The 16,844-nt window shown below is 42.8% G+C and overlaps 1 protein-coding gene across 4 annotated transcripts in view; it reads right to left on the bottom strand.

Annotated features, from left to right (window-relative positions):
* The window catches only part of NUP93 (nucleoporin 93), an 86,689-nt gene that overhangs the window by 22,615 nt on the left and 47,230 nt on the right, over window positions 1-16,844 (bottom strand). For all 4 annotated transcript variants that reach the window (XM_071757044.1, XM_071757045.1, XM_071757043.1 and 1 more), the window contains 2 exons: window positions 7,650-7,712; window positions 5,925-6,053 (listed from right to left, as the gene is read on the bottom strand). In XM_071757044.1, the coding sequence (XP_071613145.1) occupies window positions 5,925-6,053; window positions 7,650-7,712 (192 nt within the window). The remainder of the gene's footprint in view (window positions 1-5,924; window positions 6,054-7,649; window positions 7,713-16,844) is intronic.

The following is a 16,844-nucleotide window of genomic DNA, read 5'->3' as shown; positions in this document are numbered from 1 at the left end:
TTATGAGGATCTAAGATGGTTTTTTACATCCACCAGGAGAGAGCAAAGCACATATGCTGAATATTTAAAGTAGCTGTAAGCAAACACTGAGAAGCAGCTTTGCTGAGCTTGGGTTTGTTACCAGGTAATTCAAGTCCACTTCTATTCCTTCAACCTGCAATCAGTAATTTTTTCCAAGAAAGATCAGGTACATCTGTAGAGTTTTAAAATGAAGCTTTTTACCATCAAAGTTGGTTATGGTTAGCTGCACATCCTCATTACTGTCAAATAGCTCTACTTTTTCCTGCAGCAGTTCCCAGAATGTCAGTACTTGACTGCCTAGGTAGAATCACCTTCAAGTATTGCTTAAGGACATGTTCTAGCTTTAATCAAATTCTTCCAGGAAAACATGACTGACTTGCTGCCTGTACAGACTGACAACAAAGCCCAAGTGCAATGGAAAAAAAAAAAAATTAAAAAATCAATGTTTTCACTTTCAGTTTAATCAGCTCTAGAGTTCAGCTTTGCTGACACCTGTCAGGCCACAGCATGGCAGCACCAAGGCTCCTGCAGATTTCAGGAAAAGACCTGAGAAAGGAGGGAGTTTTGCTCCAGATGGTTTCTGTTTCTTGTTCCAAATGAGGATGAAATGCTGACAGGGGATTCAAAAGAATCTCACTGTTTTGGGAACTGTATCCCAACTTTGAAATGAAGCAACACAAACATGAACTCTGACACATTCCCCATCAGTCTGTGCTCTGTCCAGTCAACCCCAAATGCTTCTGATTTTCATCTGCTGTCAGTTTAACCCAGGTTATCTACTACAGTGTAGATAGTCATGACCTTCTTGCTATCCACTGTCCTAGTTTTTTCCTGATAAGACTGGAGTTTCATCAGGAAAATTTTCACAAATGGAAATTTAAAGACCAGTAAAGGGACACAAATGCAGTGGCCAAGAAGCTGTTGTGAGTTTTATATGGATTTCTATGTGAAAATAAAAGGGCATTGACCTCTACTGAGAAACTTTGTGAGATTTATGATTACTGCTTCCTGCATAGCACTATGAGCATTAGAGAATAAAAAATTACTTGTTTGTGTTTGTTCCTGATACAGTGAAATATAAATGAATAAAGCTATCAGAGACAAACCTAGACAATCCTTTAAAATTTCTGGAATTAGTTTATCACTGCAATAATTTCTCAGTAATAGTGCAATTTAAATTATGACCAACCTGATTATAGAATCAGGCGGATGCATTTAGACCTCAGGAAGGTCCAAAAAGCTGAAAACTTGCTAAAACACAAGTTTTGAAAACACCTTACCAAAAAACCCAAAAGAAATCCCACTTCTTTCTGCAGCTAAACTTACATGAAAAACACTCTTCACAGTCACTCTTAATGGATCCTGATATTCTGAAGCATTTACATTTTTCTTTCTGTGCCAAATCATCTGACACAAATTCCTTTAAACCCACCTAAAAACCAACAAATTCTTTGTTCTAAAGAACAAAGGAGCTGTTAAAGCACGTTTCCTGGGAAACAGCCACGATGGCAGAAATAGTGCTTTGCAGCCTTCCCTGTGCTGTGCCAGATGAATCCCAGATATTTTAAGTAATACTAAATTATGGACGTTGGCATTAATTACTGGTGAAGTTTCATCTTCTAAAGCAAGTGAAGAAGGGTACATTGTGACTTGGTGGCACTTTCCAACTAGCACCCAAGCAGCAGAAACATAAGGACTGGGGCTTGGCTTTGCAAATCTGGTTCCTTTTTCTCCCACTGCTGCTTTCCAGCACCAAAAGGCATCCACATGGCTGGCACTCCAGAGAGCAGTGAATGACTGATGGATTAAAACCCACAGGTAAGAATCTGATTCCAAAAGTGCACACCTGAAACTAAAGAAAAAACTGCTCTGGGGTTTGTTGTTTGGGGTTTTTTTTTTCCCCCCTTTCTCCAGTTCTAGTTTTACCCTCATAGTTCTGAGGATCCCCCTTTCTCCAGTTCTAGTTTTACCCTCATAGTTCTGAGGATCACTTATTAACAGCCTGCCACATGGAAATTAAATTTCTTTAATGCCCACTTGGCACACCAGCATGGAAAAAAAAAATAAATCAGGAACTCCAGTCTTTGTTTTGCTTTTCTCTCCTATGCCAAGAGCCACGGGAGCAAGCTTACTTTTTCCATCCCGTTCTTGCACCTTTGAATTATTTAACATAAAAAAGCACTAGCTCACTGTGCTCTCTCATGGCTGTGCCAAAAGGAAATTTCAAAAGGAAAACTAAAGCAGTGAGTCAGCATGGGGAAGGCCATTTCTGAACTGCAGACACAGAGTTGAGCAGGCAAATCCCTCTGTAACTGGCAGCCAGTGTTTCAAGAGGCATCTCCTACAAAGGGGCATGTGGGAAGGGGGAGGATATCCTGCCTTGGCAAGTCAGAACTCAGCAAGTTTTCAAGCAAGGAAAAGATTATGAAAGATGTGTTGGAAACAGCAGCTAGGTGTGTACAAGAAAAATCATAGAATCATAGAATTGGCTGGGTCAGAAGGGACCTCAGAGCTCATCAAGTCCAACCCTTGATCCACTCCCCCCGTGGTTCCCAGCCCATGGCACTGAGTGCCACATCCAGGCTCTTTTGAAATATCTCCAGGGATGGAGAATCCACCCCTTCCCTGGGCAGCCCATTCCAATGCCTGAGCACCCTCTCCAGCAAGAAATTCTTTCTGATGTCCAACCTAAACCTCCCCTGGCACAACTTGAGACCTCTTGTGCCCTCTTGTCTTGCTGAGAGTTGCCTGGGAAAAGAGCCCAACCCCCCCCTGGCTCCAACCTCCTTTCAGGGAGTTGGAGAGAGTGATGAGGTCTCCCCTGAGCCTCCTCTTCTCCAGCCTCAACACCCCCAGCTCCCTCAGCCCTTCCTCACAGGACTTGTGCTGGATCCCTTCCCAGCCTCCTTGCTCTTCTCTGGACCTGCTCCAGCACCTCAATCTCCTTCCTGAGCTGAGGGGCCCAGAACTGGACACAGGACTCGAGCTGTGGCCGCACCAGTTCTTAAGCTTAACTGGAACAGTCAAAGGAAAAACAGAAAAGTGGATAAAATGCACAAAGGGCTGCAGAGCTGCAAGTGCACACACACACCCAGACACACACCCACACCTCTCCTCATCCCCAGCTTTTGCTTGTGCTTCTTTTACCAACCAAATTTGTTTCTCCCTGTGCTGAGTTTAGGTGTTCCCAATACATTCTTCAGATCTGTAATATTTCTTCTGAATACTACCCAGCCATGAAAGCTGCAGCCACACTGCTGTCACATTTTTATCTTTAAACTCATTTAGCCTAATGCTGCTGCTTTTCAAAGCAGTCCTCCTTCATTTGCACACACCCCAGCATCCAGCCTCACTTGCACACCAAACCCCCTCCATACAGTGATGAATTATTCATCACCCTCCTATGCAGATGCACATTCCTCAGCAGACATTTTGTAAGCACTCCAAATGCCTTGGCCACTCCACGTGGGGAATAACTAGGCAGGAGACCAAGGTGGAAAAACACCAAAACCTGCCAGGGTGCAGCAGAAATCTTGCAGCCCTTGGGACTTAAGGGACATGAAGATGATGCAGAAGGGTTGAGAGTGACACCTGGGAGGATGTTGCCTGACTGCAGCTTGGGGCAAGGGTGGAAGAAAGAAAAACCTATTGTAAAAGGATAAAAGAAATGCTTTGGTGCCTAGTGGAACAAACACCTGGAGAGCATAGGTGTTTGATACCTTGGCAAACAAAACTCAAGCTTTCCTCCCTTGTGCCCCAAGAAACACCTTTTTATTAGCTCTCTTTTTCCCCCTCACAAGAAGGCCAGGCTGGAGGATCAGAGGGAGCAGCAAACACTAATGGCAAGTCTTGTGCTAGATTCTTTGAATCATGAGCCTTGATTGTTAATTGGTCTTATTTCCATAAATAATGTGTTGGTATTTCACTCTGCCCAAATTAGCTTGCCCAAAGCTTGAGAATTGGCTTGCAGGCAGACTGGTCCCCTGCTGTGTTTGGATCTGTGCCTTTTCAGTTGCTTCTCCATCTCCAGAGGCTATCAATTAAACCTCTACTATGTTCTACAGGCTTTGTCTGTTTGTGTCACACACACACACACACAACTTATTTGACTGGAACAAGGCTTTAGAAGAACAACCTGCTGGGGGGTGTTAGATAACAGGCTTTTAACACAGTAGATGCACTTCAAAACTCTCAGCCCTTTTGACTTTTTGAGGCTAAGACTAGAACAGAGCAAGGATTTTTAATGCTCTAGAAATGACATACTGATCCTACACGTTTTGAAAGGGAGAGGGGAGTTTTGCTGAGTGATGGGATACATTGAGTCTTTAAACTCATTCATGAAAAACAGTTTTTCCTCCTCCCTCCCTCCCTGCCCACCCCCCTTCCCATTTAATGCTTGGCATCTCAAGTGCCATGGACTGGGAGTAGTGTCCATTTGACACTGAACCATCAGAAAAGGCATTTTACCTTCTCAGAGTAGGTTTTTAAATTGCTTCTCCTAGCAGTTGATATCCACATTTTGAAAAGAAAATCCCACACCAGCAACTGACACAGAAATCAAAGATATTAGAAGCTATAGGGATAGCTGCCAAGTCTTCAGACTCACATCCTAAAATAATGGGATAGCTGTTCCTGGTTTTAAATTAATTCAACCTGCATTATTTAGCATTTTTAATATCAGAAAACTGGACAACCTTCTGAAAAGTCAAAGTATCAGTAAAATACTTTCTGGGGAAGTCAGCTTCTATAAAAATATGTATGCTAACTGGGATTAACCTATATTTAAAAGAACAGAGACATTTCATTAACAACTTTAATTATTTCCAAATCCCTATACAGGTCATACCCCATTAACACCAAGGGCTTTTTTTATTTTAATGTACTTCACAGCTCTAAGTCATTCCAGTGAACAAGATTTTCCTGTTTTTTTTAAGGGGGGCAAGGAGTGGGTGGGGAACACAGCTATAAAAAACCTGGGCCTGTTTTCTGGGCTGAAAGCACAGCACTTTGCATTCCCCCAGCCCCTATCACCCCACATCTCAAGGTTACAGATCCCATGAAGCATTGTGATGTAACTTTGTGCTCCAGGGATCTCTGCTGCTGACTGATGTCTCTGTCTCAGAGGAGTGCAGTTCCCACAAATCCACATGGAACTGTTCTTTCCTCATGTCACTGGACCATTTTCTTTAAGAGACTAAACTGGGAAGTTTTAAAGTTAAAACATTTCGTTCCTCAGCTTCTGTTACAAGTTGCTAGTCAGTATCTTTTCACTATAAAACACTGAATTGGTCTTCCCCAAGGATTTGGTCACTCCTGGATAAACCTTGAACTGCTGAACACCAGAGGATTTAGCACAACTAAATTTTAATCTGCCTTGCACGAGACAGCAAACTAAAATGGAAAGCATACTCCTCTTTTTTTCTTTTTGAATATTCAGTTGGTTTTGCCAAGAAACCTAGAAGACTTCAGCCTCTAAAGAAAAGCCATAAATCCTAGCTAGCACACAGTGATAAGGGAAAGAGACACTCTTAAACCATGTGTGAGCACAACTGCACCTGAGGAATTATCTGGTCTCATTAGAGTGGCAAAGATTTCCTGAAGGTGAAGTTCACCCCAATGTGTTTTCTGTCCCCTGGGTGTATCAAATTATCATGAGTTACAGTGTGACTAAACTTCCAGCTAGCACACATGTTGCTTAAAGCATACTTCAGCAAACCAAGCTCCCTGGCCTGTAAGGTTTGATATTTTGCTGGACAACACATTCTGCTACTCACAGCCCTTCTGGAACTCAAGAGAGATTTGCTACTTCTCATTTTTACACAGCTGTAGCTACAGAACAACCCGGAGGCAATTTCAGCAGTGCTGGAGTGCAGTGTGGGGCTTTGCACAGTGTTTAGAGATACCTCATTTTCCTGGGTGAAATCAAGAGCATCTTCCCCTGATGCAAGCAGAGTATGAAGGATCCTTTGTTTCACCTGTTCCCACTCAACCAGCATTGATTCCCGGTGATACTCCTCAGCCATGGCAAAAGTCTGTTGAAAAAACAAGAGCTAAGGAAAACCCAGACAAAACAGCCCCCCAAAAATTAAACAGAACATAGCAGCTGGATAAATAACCCAGGTAAGCCCCCAGCAGCTAATGATATGCTGCATATTGTTTGTACAGGCTCCCTGTTCAGGTACAAGGGGATTCAGAAGGCAGGGAGGTGTGTGGGGAAGCAAGACCACTCACCCACCCAGGTGGTAAAATGGACAATTTGTGTCTTCCATACTACTGCAATGCACAGAAAACTTAACAGGCTGGAAATCAATAGGCTTCTTCCTTCTATTTAGCAGCTCAGACACAATATCCAGGTCAACACTGATCCGTGCAGCTCCTTGAACTAATGGCAACAAGATTTTCACCTCTCTAGGGGATATGAATGTTTGACTTACTGCATTCTTAACAGTGATGTGTTTATTGCCTGGATTTCATTTTCAGGTCTTCACCAATACAGTTTTTATTTTAAAGGGGAAACAGGATAAAATAAAAATGAAAGAATCAAGAAAAATTAAGCGGTGGCAAAGAATCTGAAAATTTCTCTCATCAGGCATGTAAATCCAGCAAGAACAGAGGGAATCATAAGTTGAAACATCCTTTTACCTTTAAAATGGTTGTTATGCTACCTGGTCTTCAGATCCACTTGGGGAACTCTTGGAATGAAAGAGCTTTTGGGTCAATATTCCTTATTTTGAGAAGAGGATTAGGATAGAGAAGCTGCTTCACTACCTCTCCTGTTATTGATGTGGGGCTGCTAACTAGCAGCCTCGAGTGTACTTGGGCAGAAAATAAAACTCTTTCCATTCATTCTAAATAGAGAATAAGCTATACTGGACCTTCAACATTTTTTTTTTTTTCCAAATTTTCATGTGGCTTTGTGCTCCAGTGTATGTAGCAAAATGTTTTGCTTGGCTGGTGAAGTTTATCATCTCATCAGAGCCCACTGTTACAATATTAGTAATTAAGGGGCAAAATGTTCCCCTGTATAAATGATTAGAGGCAGTGACATTCAGCAAACATTTAATTAAGGTGCATGTGAACAACTAGAGCATAAGATTTCTGTTTCTTTGTTTTACTCTATAAATTCACCTTATACTTGAACAGTAGAATATAGGTCTTATGCTTCACTATAATAATTTCAAAAGTGTTTTATGTGTCCTCCAATAATTACAGTATAATCTGATGCAATGAAAATAATTTAATAATGCTTAAAGTACTGTTTCTTATAATTTGAATGCAACACAGACTCAGGACAATTGTAAAATAAGCACCAGGAAGCATGGAATGACATTCCCAAGCAGCAGTTTTAAGACAAACAAAGGGAAGCATTTTTCCACACTACAAAATTCAATTGTGGAAATCCTTGCCCCAGAACATGACAGATACCAAAAGAAGAAATAGATGCAGAAACAGGATCAGATTAATTCCACATTTAAAGACCCTTTGCAGTTCAGAAAATCCTTTAAACAACTGCTTGTGTGGAGGCAAAGTGGCAGGAGATGAAGGGGAGAAGGCTAGGTTTGGTTTGGGTTTTTTTTTTCCTACAAACTGTACTTGTAAATAAAAAAAGGCACTTGCTTCCAACTTACCCTCTTCCTAGACTCTTCAATGGCTGACAACAATGCATTATCTTTTTCATTCTTCAGGAATCCCTGCAGAAAAGGAAAAACTGAACTTCAGTAAAAAACAAAACAAAAAACAACAAAAACCCTAAAAAAACCCAAATCCTGCACAAGCATCAGATGTACAGTAGTACTTGGTTCTTTCAGCTCTGAGAAGTGCTCAGTGTTCTCTCCCCAGTCCACCCCAGAGAAGTTTAAAGGTCACCTCCCTTCACTAGAGGTACAGTAAGATGCTTATACACAGAAATGTGAATATTAAAATGCATTAATCCCCTGTTTTAATATGCATTAAATCCTAGTGAAACATCCTCCTTCTATTCTCTTTCATCTCTGTGTCCCAGCAACTGCTTCCTCTTGCTGTCCATCTGAGGGAGCCAGGATGAAAGCTGGTAGGAGTGATAAGCCAAGATAAGATTGTTGGACTTGAGCATGTTGAAAAAATAAAAAAAGGTTTTGACTTGGCAGTTTCAGACAGGAGTGAAGCTCATGGGGGCCCAATAGGAACTGGGAAAAAGAGCCATAAAAATAGTCAGTTGAGGAAGGATGGAAATAAGTTTACCACACAGCCTCTCCCCATGCATACAGCTGAAGTGGGTAAAATATTATATATAAGAAATATAAAAGTCTTATAGAGGTCAGGTGTATCTGGACTGATTTAAATGAGGTGTTAGCTCTTTATTCCAAAGGTTATGTTGTGACCCTCACTAGGAAACATACAGTATTTTAAATTTTAAACAAACAGCCATAGGCTAAAGGGCAGTAACACAGACAGACAACAAACACAATTTTTTTATGCCCTAACTTGAGTATCTTCATTGTGCATTTTCACTATTATATCACCAATTAAAGAAACTAACTTGATTTGTACTCCCAGATTTCAACTTTAGTATTCAGATCATAAAAAAGAAAAAGATGCTTTTGCTTCCCTCTGAAGCAATCAACTACAACATTATCAACTCCATTAAGTACTAATAACTTGAGAGTCTGTACACTCACTCCAGAGCCTTCAAGTGAAGAGCTGCTAAGAAGCCCAGAGTGGGAATTCAGTGTGCCACATTTGATCCTTTTACACAGATGCACAATTGAAGCAGTTTCAGAACAACTTTGCCAGAAATCAGGAGGCTTTTGTGCCCTTCATTCTCTACAACTTCCAGCAAACACCTGGCTCCTGACCCAACAATCTGACAGTCACCTGTATGGATCCACAGAACCTAGGGAGAGCTCAGGATCTCCAGAGGAGCACTGATCTCCTGTCTCCAACTTCCAGGCACAGGGATTTGGACCTTGGGGAAAATGTCCCCTAGAAACAGTCCTGAGCAGGACTCCAGGAAAATCCAGGTATCACAGAGTAGTACTTGGCTCTGGGAGGCAAGGAGGGGTTAAAGTCTCCCCAAACTGAAGGAATCTCATCAGGAACCTCATGGCCACACTGGTGTGCCATCTGCATTCCTGCTACCAGGAATGAAAATAAATGAAATTTATTTTCACGAATATAATAAATGAATAAATGAAATTTATTTTGTATTCCAGTACATGAAATAAAGGGCACTGCACCCTTTCCATCCAGACTATGTAGAACAAGCATTTGGTGTGGGACAGCCTGTGATGCCCCTTCAGCTGGAAATAGGAACGTGACCTCTTTCTGTGCACCAGATAGAGAATGAGCTGCCATCCTCTGAGACAGACACCTGAGGTAGTTCTGCCCAGAAGCAGCTCTTGAATTGCATACAGAAGGCAGCAGCCACTTCCCCTGCCTGTTCCTCAGCTCTTTGTCCATCACATCCCACATAATTTTGAGATAATGCCCACAAAGAAAGCCCCCAGTTACAGCCTGAGGGAAGCTAAACCCAGATCCTTGCACGTGTCTGGGGACCAGGCATTACTGGAGCTGTCACCTAACTGGGCCAAGACCCAACTTCAGCTCCATGCAGGAGAGGGGAGGGATGATGGAGATGAGGATTTGTGAGGTTTGTACATGTCTGCACAGGTAGAAGGGCTTTAGAAGGGCAATAAGTTGGTTTCTTGTTGTTGTTTGGGTAGGTTTTGCTTTGTTGGGGTTTTGGTTTTTGTTTGTTTGTTTAATTCCCCTGCCTCCAACACAATTGGAGAAAAATTATCTGGAATGAAACAAGGAGTGATTCTGGACCTTCAAAGCACAAACCAATGCATAAGCCACTTCTCTGATGGTAGGGAACTGATGCTGGAGAGAACACTGCCATATCCTAAAATCATTGCTTATTTTAAAGGCAAAGCCCCCTCACAATCTCTAGGATGCACACCTGCAGCTATCTGGATGAAATGGAGAGTTTGGAAACCACAATCAGCCAGCTTCAGAGGTCCTGGGTGCCCCACTTGCCCTGTGCACACCAAAAGCCTTTGGAGATACAAGTCCTACCCTGCTGCCTTCAGTCTTCCCCTCTGTCCTTGGAAGGATGTGTGCCCTGAGCTTAGCATGTACCTGCCTAGAGAAGTACCCAGCAACAATGGTAACTGGCAGAGTGATTTCAGATGGTCTTGAACTTCCCTTGAGTTCAGAAAACCCAGGGTATCCTTCTTCATGAAACCTCCCAGCTCCCAGAGAGTTCACGAGGTCGATTTAAGGGATTCCCTTACACAGAATGCCAGTTAGAAGGTGGCAATTGTCTTCTTCAAGCTCAAAAAAATACTCTTTTAGCAAATGAAAATCCTTACACAGTCCAAATAATGCCTCACTGAGGGGAGGTGTGTTTTAAAAAGGTTGCCCAACACTGTTTGCTAAATATGGCTGTAGCATGACAATTGCTGCATCAGTTAATTACAGGCTAATTGCTAAACCTTAGAAGAGGGAGTTTCAGTAGTTTCACAGGCTGCTTCTGCTTAGGCCAAACCAGAGCTCCTGGAGTTGTCACTCCAGGCTTTGGTGGCCAAAATGTCCCAGTTTAAGAAAGTGAGGAGTGTCTGGCTGCAAGAACACTGATTTATTCCCCGGGTTTATTGCATTGCCACCTAGTGGTGGACTATGCTTTGGACGTCTAGATTTCACAGACAAGAATAAATGCACACAAATATTCACCTGCTGCAAGAAAAAGCAGAGCTCTCAGCAACAAGGATGGGCAGAAAGATGGAAGAGGTGCTCTTTACACTAGAGAATTTCGGCCCTCAAAAATCCCAGGCCAGCTTTCAGAGATCTCAAGTCTGGGCCTTGAACTGGTTCTGCTCACTGGGTTGTAGCTACCCTAAAAAGCTTTCTGCAGTCCCAGAGGCAAGGTTTGACTTTGTCACAGATGCTTGCAGACTGCACCAAGGAGAGAGAGCTGCAGCACTCAGCATGCACGGGGAGCCCATGCTGCAGAAGCTGCCCCCGAGGGAGCTGCTGCTGTACAGTGAGCAACAAGACTGCTCCATACCTGGTATCCAAAGGGAAAAGCAGGAGAGCAGAGGTCTTGTTAGGAGAAAAAGGGCCACTTCACCATGGTAGATGGCAAAGACAGCAATGTGAACTATTCCTGAAATCTCAGGGGTGAAAGCCTCACCTTGCAGCTCTCCATAAATGAGATTTGCCTTTGCAGGGATCTTGATGTAGCCCAGATTTTGGTTGAAAATGAAAATTTACCTTATTTCCCTGGGGCAGGTTTATGCAAAAAGCTTACAGAGCTCTAAAGTCACAGCATGCTGTCCTGCTTCAGTGAGTGGCATTTAATTCTTCTCTCTGTTACTGTGGGACTCCCAGACATTCTTCCTGCACCTAGTGTGGAAGGGAAGCAGCACAGCTCTTCTCCATCACAGGTTCTCTGCAACACTCACTGCTGAATGTTTCCCACACAGGATTTGTACAATATCTGAAGAAATGAGGCAGTTTTTGCAGAAGAGGGACAAAAGCATAGAAACACCCCCCCCTCTCTCACCTCCAGGTTCCCATTTTCCAGCTAGCCCCCATGTATGCCTGCAGCACCTTTCCCCAGCACATTCCAGTTCCTCTGAGCTCTCTGACCCCTTGGATTCCAGTCTCATCTTCTCACATTCTTCTTGAAATCCAGCCCCACTTTGCCTTGCTCAAGGATGGTCCAATCAGTAGAACTCCTCACCTGTGGAGAGGCAGGACCCTGGGAGACTCTGCTGCTGTTCCTGCTCTGCTCCCTGCCTGACACACACTGATGTGAGAGGAACCAGCACCTGCCTTTCTCCAGCCTGAGTTCCAGCAAGAAAGAGTTCCAACAGCTAATTCATTACTGGTAGAAAAGGACATGCATGCACTGCTGGTCTCTTTTTGACAGGCAATTGCAAATCTCTTCCATTTACTGCAGCAAAGAGGTTAGTAAAGTCTCTCCTGGCTGATAGAAGTCTCTTAACTACTTCCATCACCAGGCCATACTTTTAATACTTGATCTTAGTATTCAAGCTGTCAAGAGAAGGCAAATTTGTCAAAGAGCATACTGAAGCCTTTGGATGTTGACAGCAATACTTACTTTTTAAGTAGCAGGGGAAGAAAGGAGAAAATCAAATGAACAATCTGGGGCATTTTAAGTCAATTGCTCTTTGATTGAAGTATTTTCCAAGTGCTAGATTTTCAGCAGATCCAGGGAATCTTGCAAAGGACCAGCAGGGTGGATGACAACACGGTGTTAATAAAAAAAAAAAACAACCACTTTTTGGTAACAGTTTAAAACAGCAGCTCCAGATGAAAGACCTCATTTTATCTCTATGAGCAATTTTAAGACAGAATTTGCTAACTACAATCTTACTGCAAAGGTGAAGGTATCTGGGCACACTCCTGGGATGGTGTACCCTGGCACAGCCCTCCTGGCCATGTTCTCTCTGAAGGCAAAGAACAAAGCAAAACCACCTGGAAAAATTTATTGCTTTTTTTAATCCAAATTATTTTTTTTGCTGACACAAGCATCAATTGCTGGCTGGCCTTAAAGAGGCCAAGAGGCCCATTAGCCACAGTGTGGCCAACTCATGTATTGCCAAGGACAGGCACATGCCAGTGTAGCACAGGCAATCTTTTTCTTCTTTTTACACTGTTCTTTTGCTTGACTCACACCAGTGTCTCCTGGAAGCTTCTGTAAGTCTCCCAAGATTCATTTTGCAGAAAGATCAACTTTTGCTAAAAAGCACCCAACCTGAGCTGTGCCATACCCTGTCCTCTCAAGCAGCAAGGCACCTGCCCCAGTGATCTGCTACCAAATTCATGAGCCCAGAGCAATTGTGCCACTGGTTTTCTCCTCAGAGGACTTCAGATGACAAAACTGTTCCAGGGCCAAAGCAGGCTGAGGGCTCAAGAGCTGAGATTCTCAGAGTGGAAGAGTATCCAAGGAAAGGTGATTCTCCTGGTCACTCCAAAGCTGCATGAGAGACAAGGGACAAACCATTGCCCAGAGACATAAAGGCCCACTGAAAAGGAAGGCTGAGGCTTGTCCCACAGCTGGACACACTGCTCAAGGACTTAGCAATGTAAATTTTTCCTAGCCTAAGACAGCTGAGCTTCTCCATCTGCAATACATGCTTCCCAAGTTCTTCACTGCCATGAAAAATGGAAATTTCTTTACTGAATGGAAAATCCTGCAGCATTTCTCTGAAAATTTAATTCACTGTTGACTAAACAAGAGAAAAAACAAGCAAAAAGCAGTTTGCTAAGACCCAAAAGCCAGTTGCTGCATCAGACTTTCAAAGCAACAGCCACGTCAAAGCTTAAAAGGAAAAAAAAATGCAGAGCTATAACCCAAAATTCTTCTAATTCAACCAAGCACTGGGCTTGGGGAAGTTCAAAGAGCTCTTAAACCACATTTCCCCATGCACTGTGTGCTCCACACTTGTAGCCAATACTCACTTCCAATTTGTCTGAAAGCAAAGGAGAGCTCTTTCCCCCTTTGCAAGCACCAACCATTTCAGTGGCAGTAAGTCATTAAGATATAATGACTTAATTTGACCCCAGATTAATCACTACTCCACCGTGCAACCATCAATGACTTGAAAAGAAGTGAAAGAATCTTTCAAGGCAGCTTTCTGCTCCAGCAAAATCAAATTTTGCAGAGCTGCAATACTGCCTCCTCTCATGAGGGGAGAGGCAGCAACACAGAGCTCAGCCAGGCAGCAGCAGGACTCGGTGCACACACACACTGCTGGAGCTCAGTGGAACCAAAACCAGGCACTGATGTTTGCCTGGGAACAAACCTTCCTCAAGAGGTTCTGGAAGATGCACAGCAATGATTTTGGCTGGAGACAAGATGTGTCTTGCCCATGTCACCAGCAGCATGCCAATGAGGTGATGCTGAGCTTTGAACACAGCCTTTGTGTTGCAGAGTGAGCCTCAGGCAAATATTTACAAAGCCTCCCTGCTGCAGGTTAGTCCCAGCAATGCAAAACTCCAGTGTGGGTTTTTTAATGTTATTTTTACAGTTTTAGACTTTTTGATCTGTGAAACTCATGCAGCATTCACACTCATCTTCAGGTTGTACCCAGGAACACTGAATTTTGCTGTGTTGGATAAATAGCATTACTCCTTCTAGGCTTGACAGGAAAAACTCCCAACTGCTGAAAGAAGTGTTCCTCAGAAAATCACAGGTCAGCTCCTCACAGAAGGAGGTGTTGGATGCTCTGGGAACATTTGGATCTGGCAAGTGAATATTAGAAATGCCCTTCTTGGACATAGATGTTTTGAGGGAAGAAATACAAATACCTTTTAGCTCCTGCTTCAGCCAAGAGGCCAGTCATGAAGTGCAGAAGGGTTAATGGGAAACCAATTAATATCAAACCAATATCAAACTATACCCCAACATGAGAAGCACCACTGCTCCCCAGCCCTAACCACAGTCCTCTGAAACACAGTTTGGGGCTGTCAAGGCATTTGCAGTGAATATAGCAGCCTTCACCTTGAAACATAAAGGGAGTTTTATCACACTGGAAACATCTAGAAAAACAGCCCTGCTCAAATCTCCTGCTGGAACATTATGCCAGCTGCTCACACAGCAGTCCCAAAATTAAGGACACTGCTGTGGCACTGCTTGTTCTGCATACAGAGATCACCACTGCTGGCATAAAACATGACTGTTCAGTTTCAGTTCTAATTCAACATAGGATGTTTAGTGAGTGCAGACTTCCAAGAGCTATGAGATCTCAGTATTTTGTTACAAATTGTACTTAAATGTAGGATTAATGCCTAAAATAACGTGGAGATTCATTGTGATGTTCCCAGTCATTTTAAGGTTTTACAGAATATGTCAGAAATCTGCAAGATGTAGCAAGCCCAAGCATAATGATTCAACTGAGTAGAGTAGGACACAGGGTTCTAAAAACCACCAAAATATACCAACCATCACAATATATGTAATTTATATATTACTTACACAGTGTAGCTAATAATTAAAAACATTAGTTAATTATCCATCCTATTTGTTGTGTCTTTCCCCTTCATCAGAGTGAAACCAAAATAACTTCAATTACACAGATTAGTGGCTCATTCTTGAGCTCAGTGATGGCTCTGAAAATCTTTGCCATGTCATGTTGGGCTGCACAGTGCATGGGAATGCTGTTAGATGTGGGGTTAGTAGGCTTTTCTCAAAGTTATAAGCACTTCAATGGCATAAAACTTAGATAATACCTTTTTTAGCTTAAAATTTTACAGAGAAGTTGTTCAGGGTGAGGTTCTGCTCCACATACAATTTAACATCCAACACACAGGTCATTTTTTGACAGCAACTGTTAATGCAACACAAAAACAGTATGAACTTTTCTAGTGATCTTCTCCTTCCTCCCTGGGCATATACTCATTTTCTTTCACACTATGATGAACCTGGGAGCTGTTCAAGAATCCCAGGTGCTACCAAGCTACAGAGCACCAAGCAAATCTGTGCAGTAACAAAATAGGCAGTCTTGAGTAACCACAACCTCCTTATAGGTCATGCAAAGAACAGAAGGAAGGAAAACAAGGGCAATAAATATATCTGAACTAGAGAAAGAAGGTGGATGGACTCTTGCTAGCCAGTTATGGCAGTAGGAAGTGTTCCTCAAGAGCCACCAGAAGCAGCTTGTTCAGCTGCCCAACACTGGGACATTGCACCTGAAGGCATCTCAGTGTTTCTCTTTGCCTTAAGATAAAGAAACCAAAATGTCACAAAGGCAATTCAATGAAACATCACCTTGCTTGGAACACAACTTCTTGAGTGAGGTAAGGTCCCTGCAGAAACCAGAGCAGCAGAAGGACCCACAAGAAACCTGTCCACTTTGGCACTGGTGTTTCACCAGCGATGGGATCAGCACAGAGCGAATGAACCAGAATCTGAAATCTGAGCTTATTTGTCAAGTTTTCAAATATACAGTTATCTGATTTTCTCATAATTTTAAAATGCAGAGGCATAAACTTGGTGTGAGGGTTTGCCCAGAGCCATGGCCAGTGGTTACAGTCCCCCCTGACACTACAAACATCCTTGTATGAGCATCCTGATTAAAAACCACAAAGCTCCAAATACCATAAACGCATCGAGAGTCACAATCAAACTCAGGACTTGGGCTCTTTTTTTGAGTTTATTTTAATTTTAAATTAAACTGAGGTAATTCCAATGGTCTTGAGACCCACCGTGCAACCTTGTATTAAAAATATTTACAGTATGCAAAGATAATTTCTGATCACCCACTGAATGAAGCTGTTATATCCGTCTCTCTCATACCGTGCTTTTTAAGGGAATTATGAGCATAAAAAACAGCCAACAGATTGAAATGATTTCAAATCCTCATTGTCTAGTCAGAACTAAGCCTGTAATGTAATACCTCTTGCTGAAAACATCCTCACATCAGACAGGATGCCCTCAAATCAAGCCATGGAAACTCATTTTCCTGGTGACGCCATTTCAGTTCTTTCGCTGCCATTTTAGCCTCGTGGTTACTCCACGTTTCCTCAAGGAGTAGCTGCTCGTTCTCCCCCCTCTTAAGAGGAACCTGTGCTCAAACAATGCCATGAAAAAGAAAACAGGGACCTTGAATTCCTGCCTGTGTCACACCCTGTGCAGGGCAGGGACAGCTGCTATTGCAGACCACACCTCACTTGACTGTACCGAGAGCAAAGTCTCCTGAGATGCTGGAAGCTGAGAAACCAGATACTGAAAATCTGTCAGCACCACACACACAAAAAAATTGATAAAGCAGAAGGAAAAGGAGTGTCCAGCCCCTGTGACAGAATGGTGGGCT

The sequence above is a fragment of the Heliangelus exortis genome, chromosome 13, assembly GCF_036169615.1.
Source record: "Heliangelus exortis chromosome 13, bHelExo1.hap1, whole genome shotgun sequence".
Taxonomy (NCBI): Eukaryota; Metazoa; Chordata; class Aves; order Apodiformes; family Trochilidae; genus Heliangelus; species Heliangelus exortis.
Note: the sequence above shows the minus strand (reverse complement) of the source record. Positions and strands in the feature narration are given on the sequence as shown.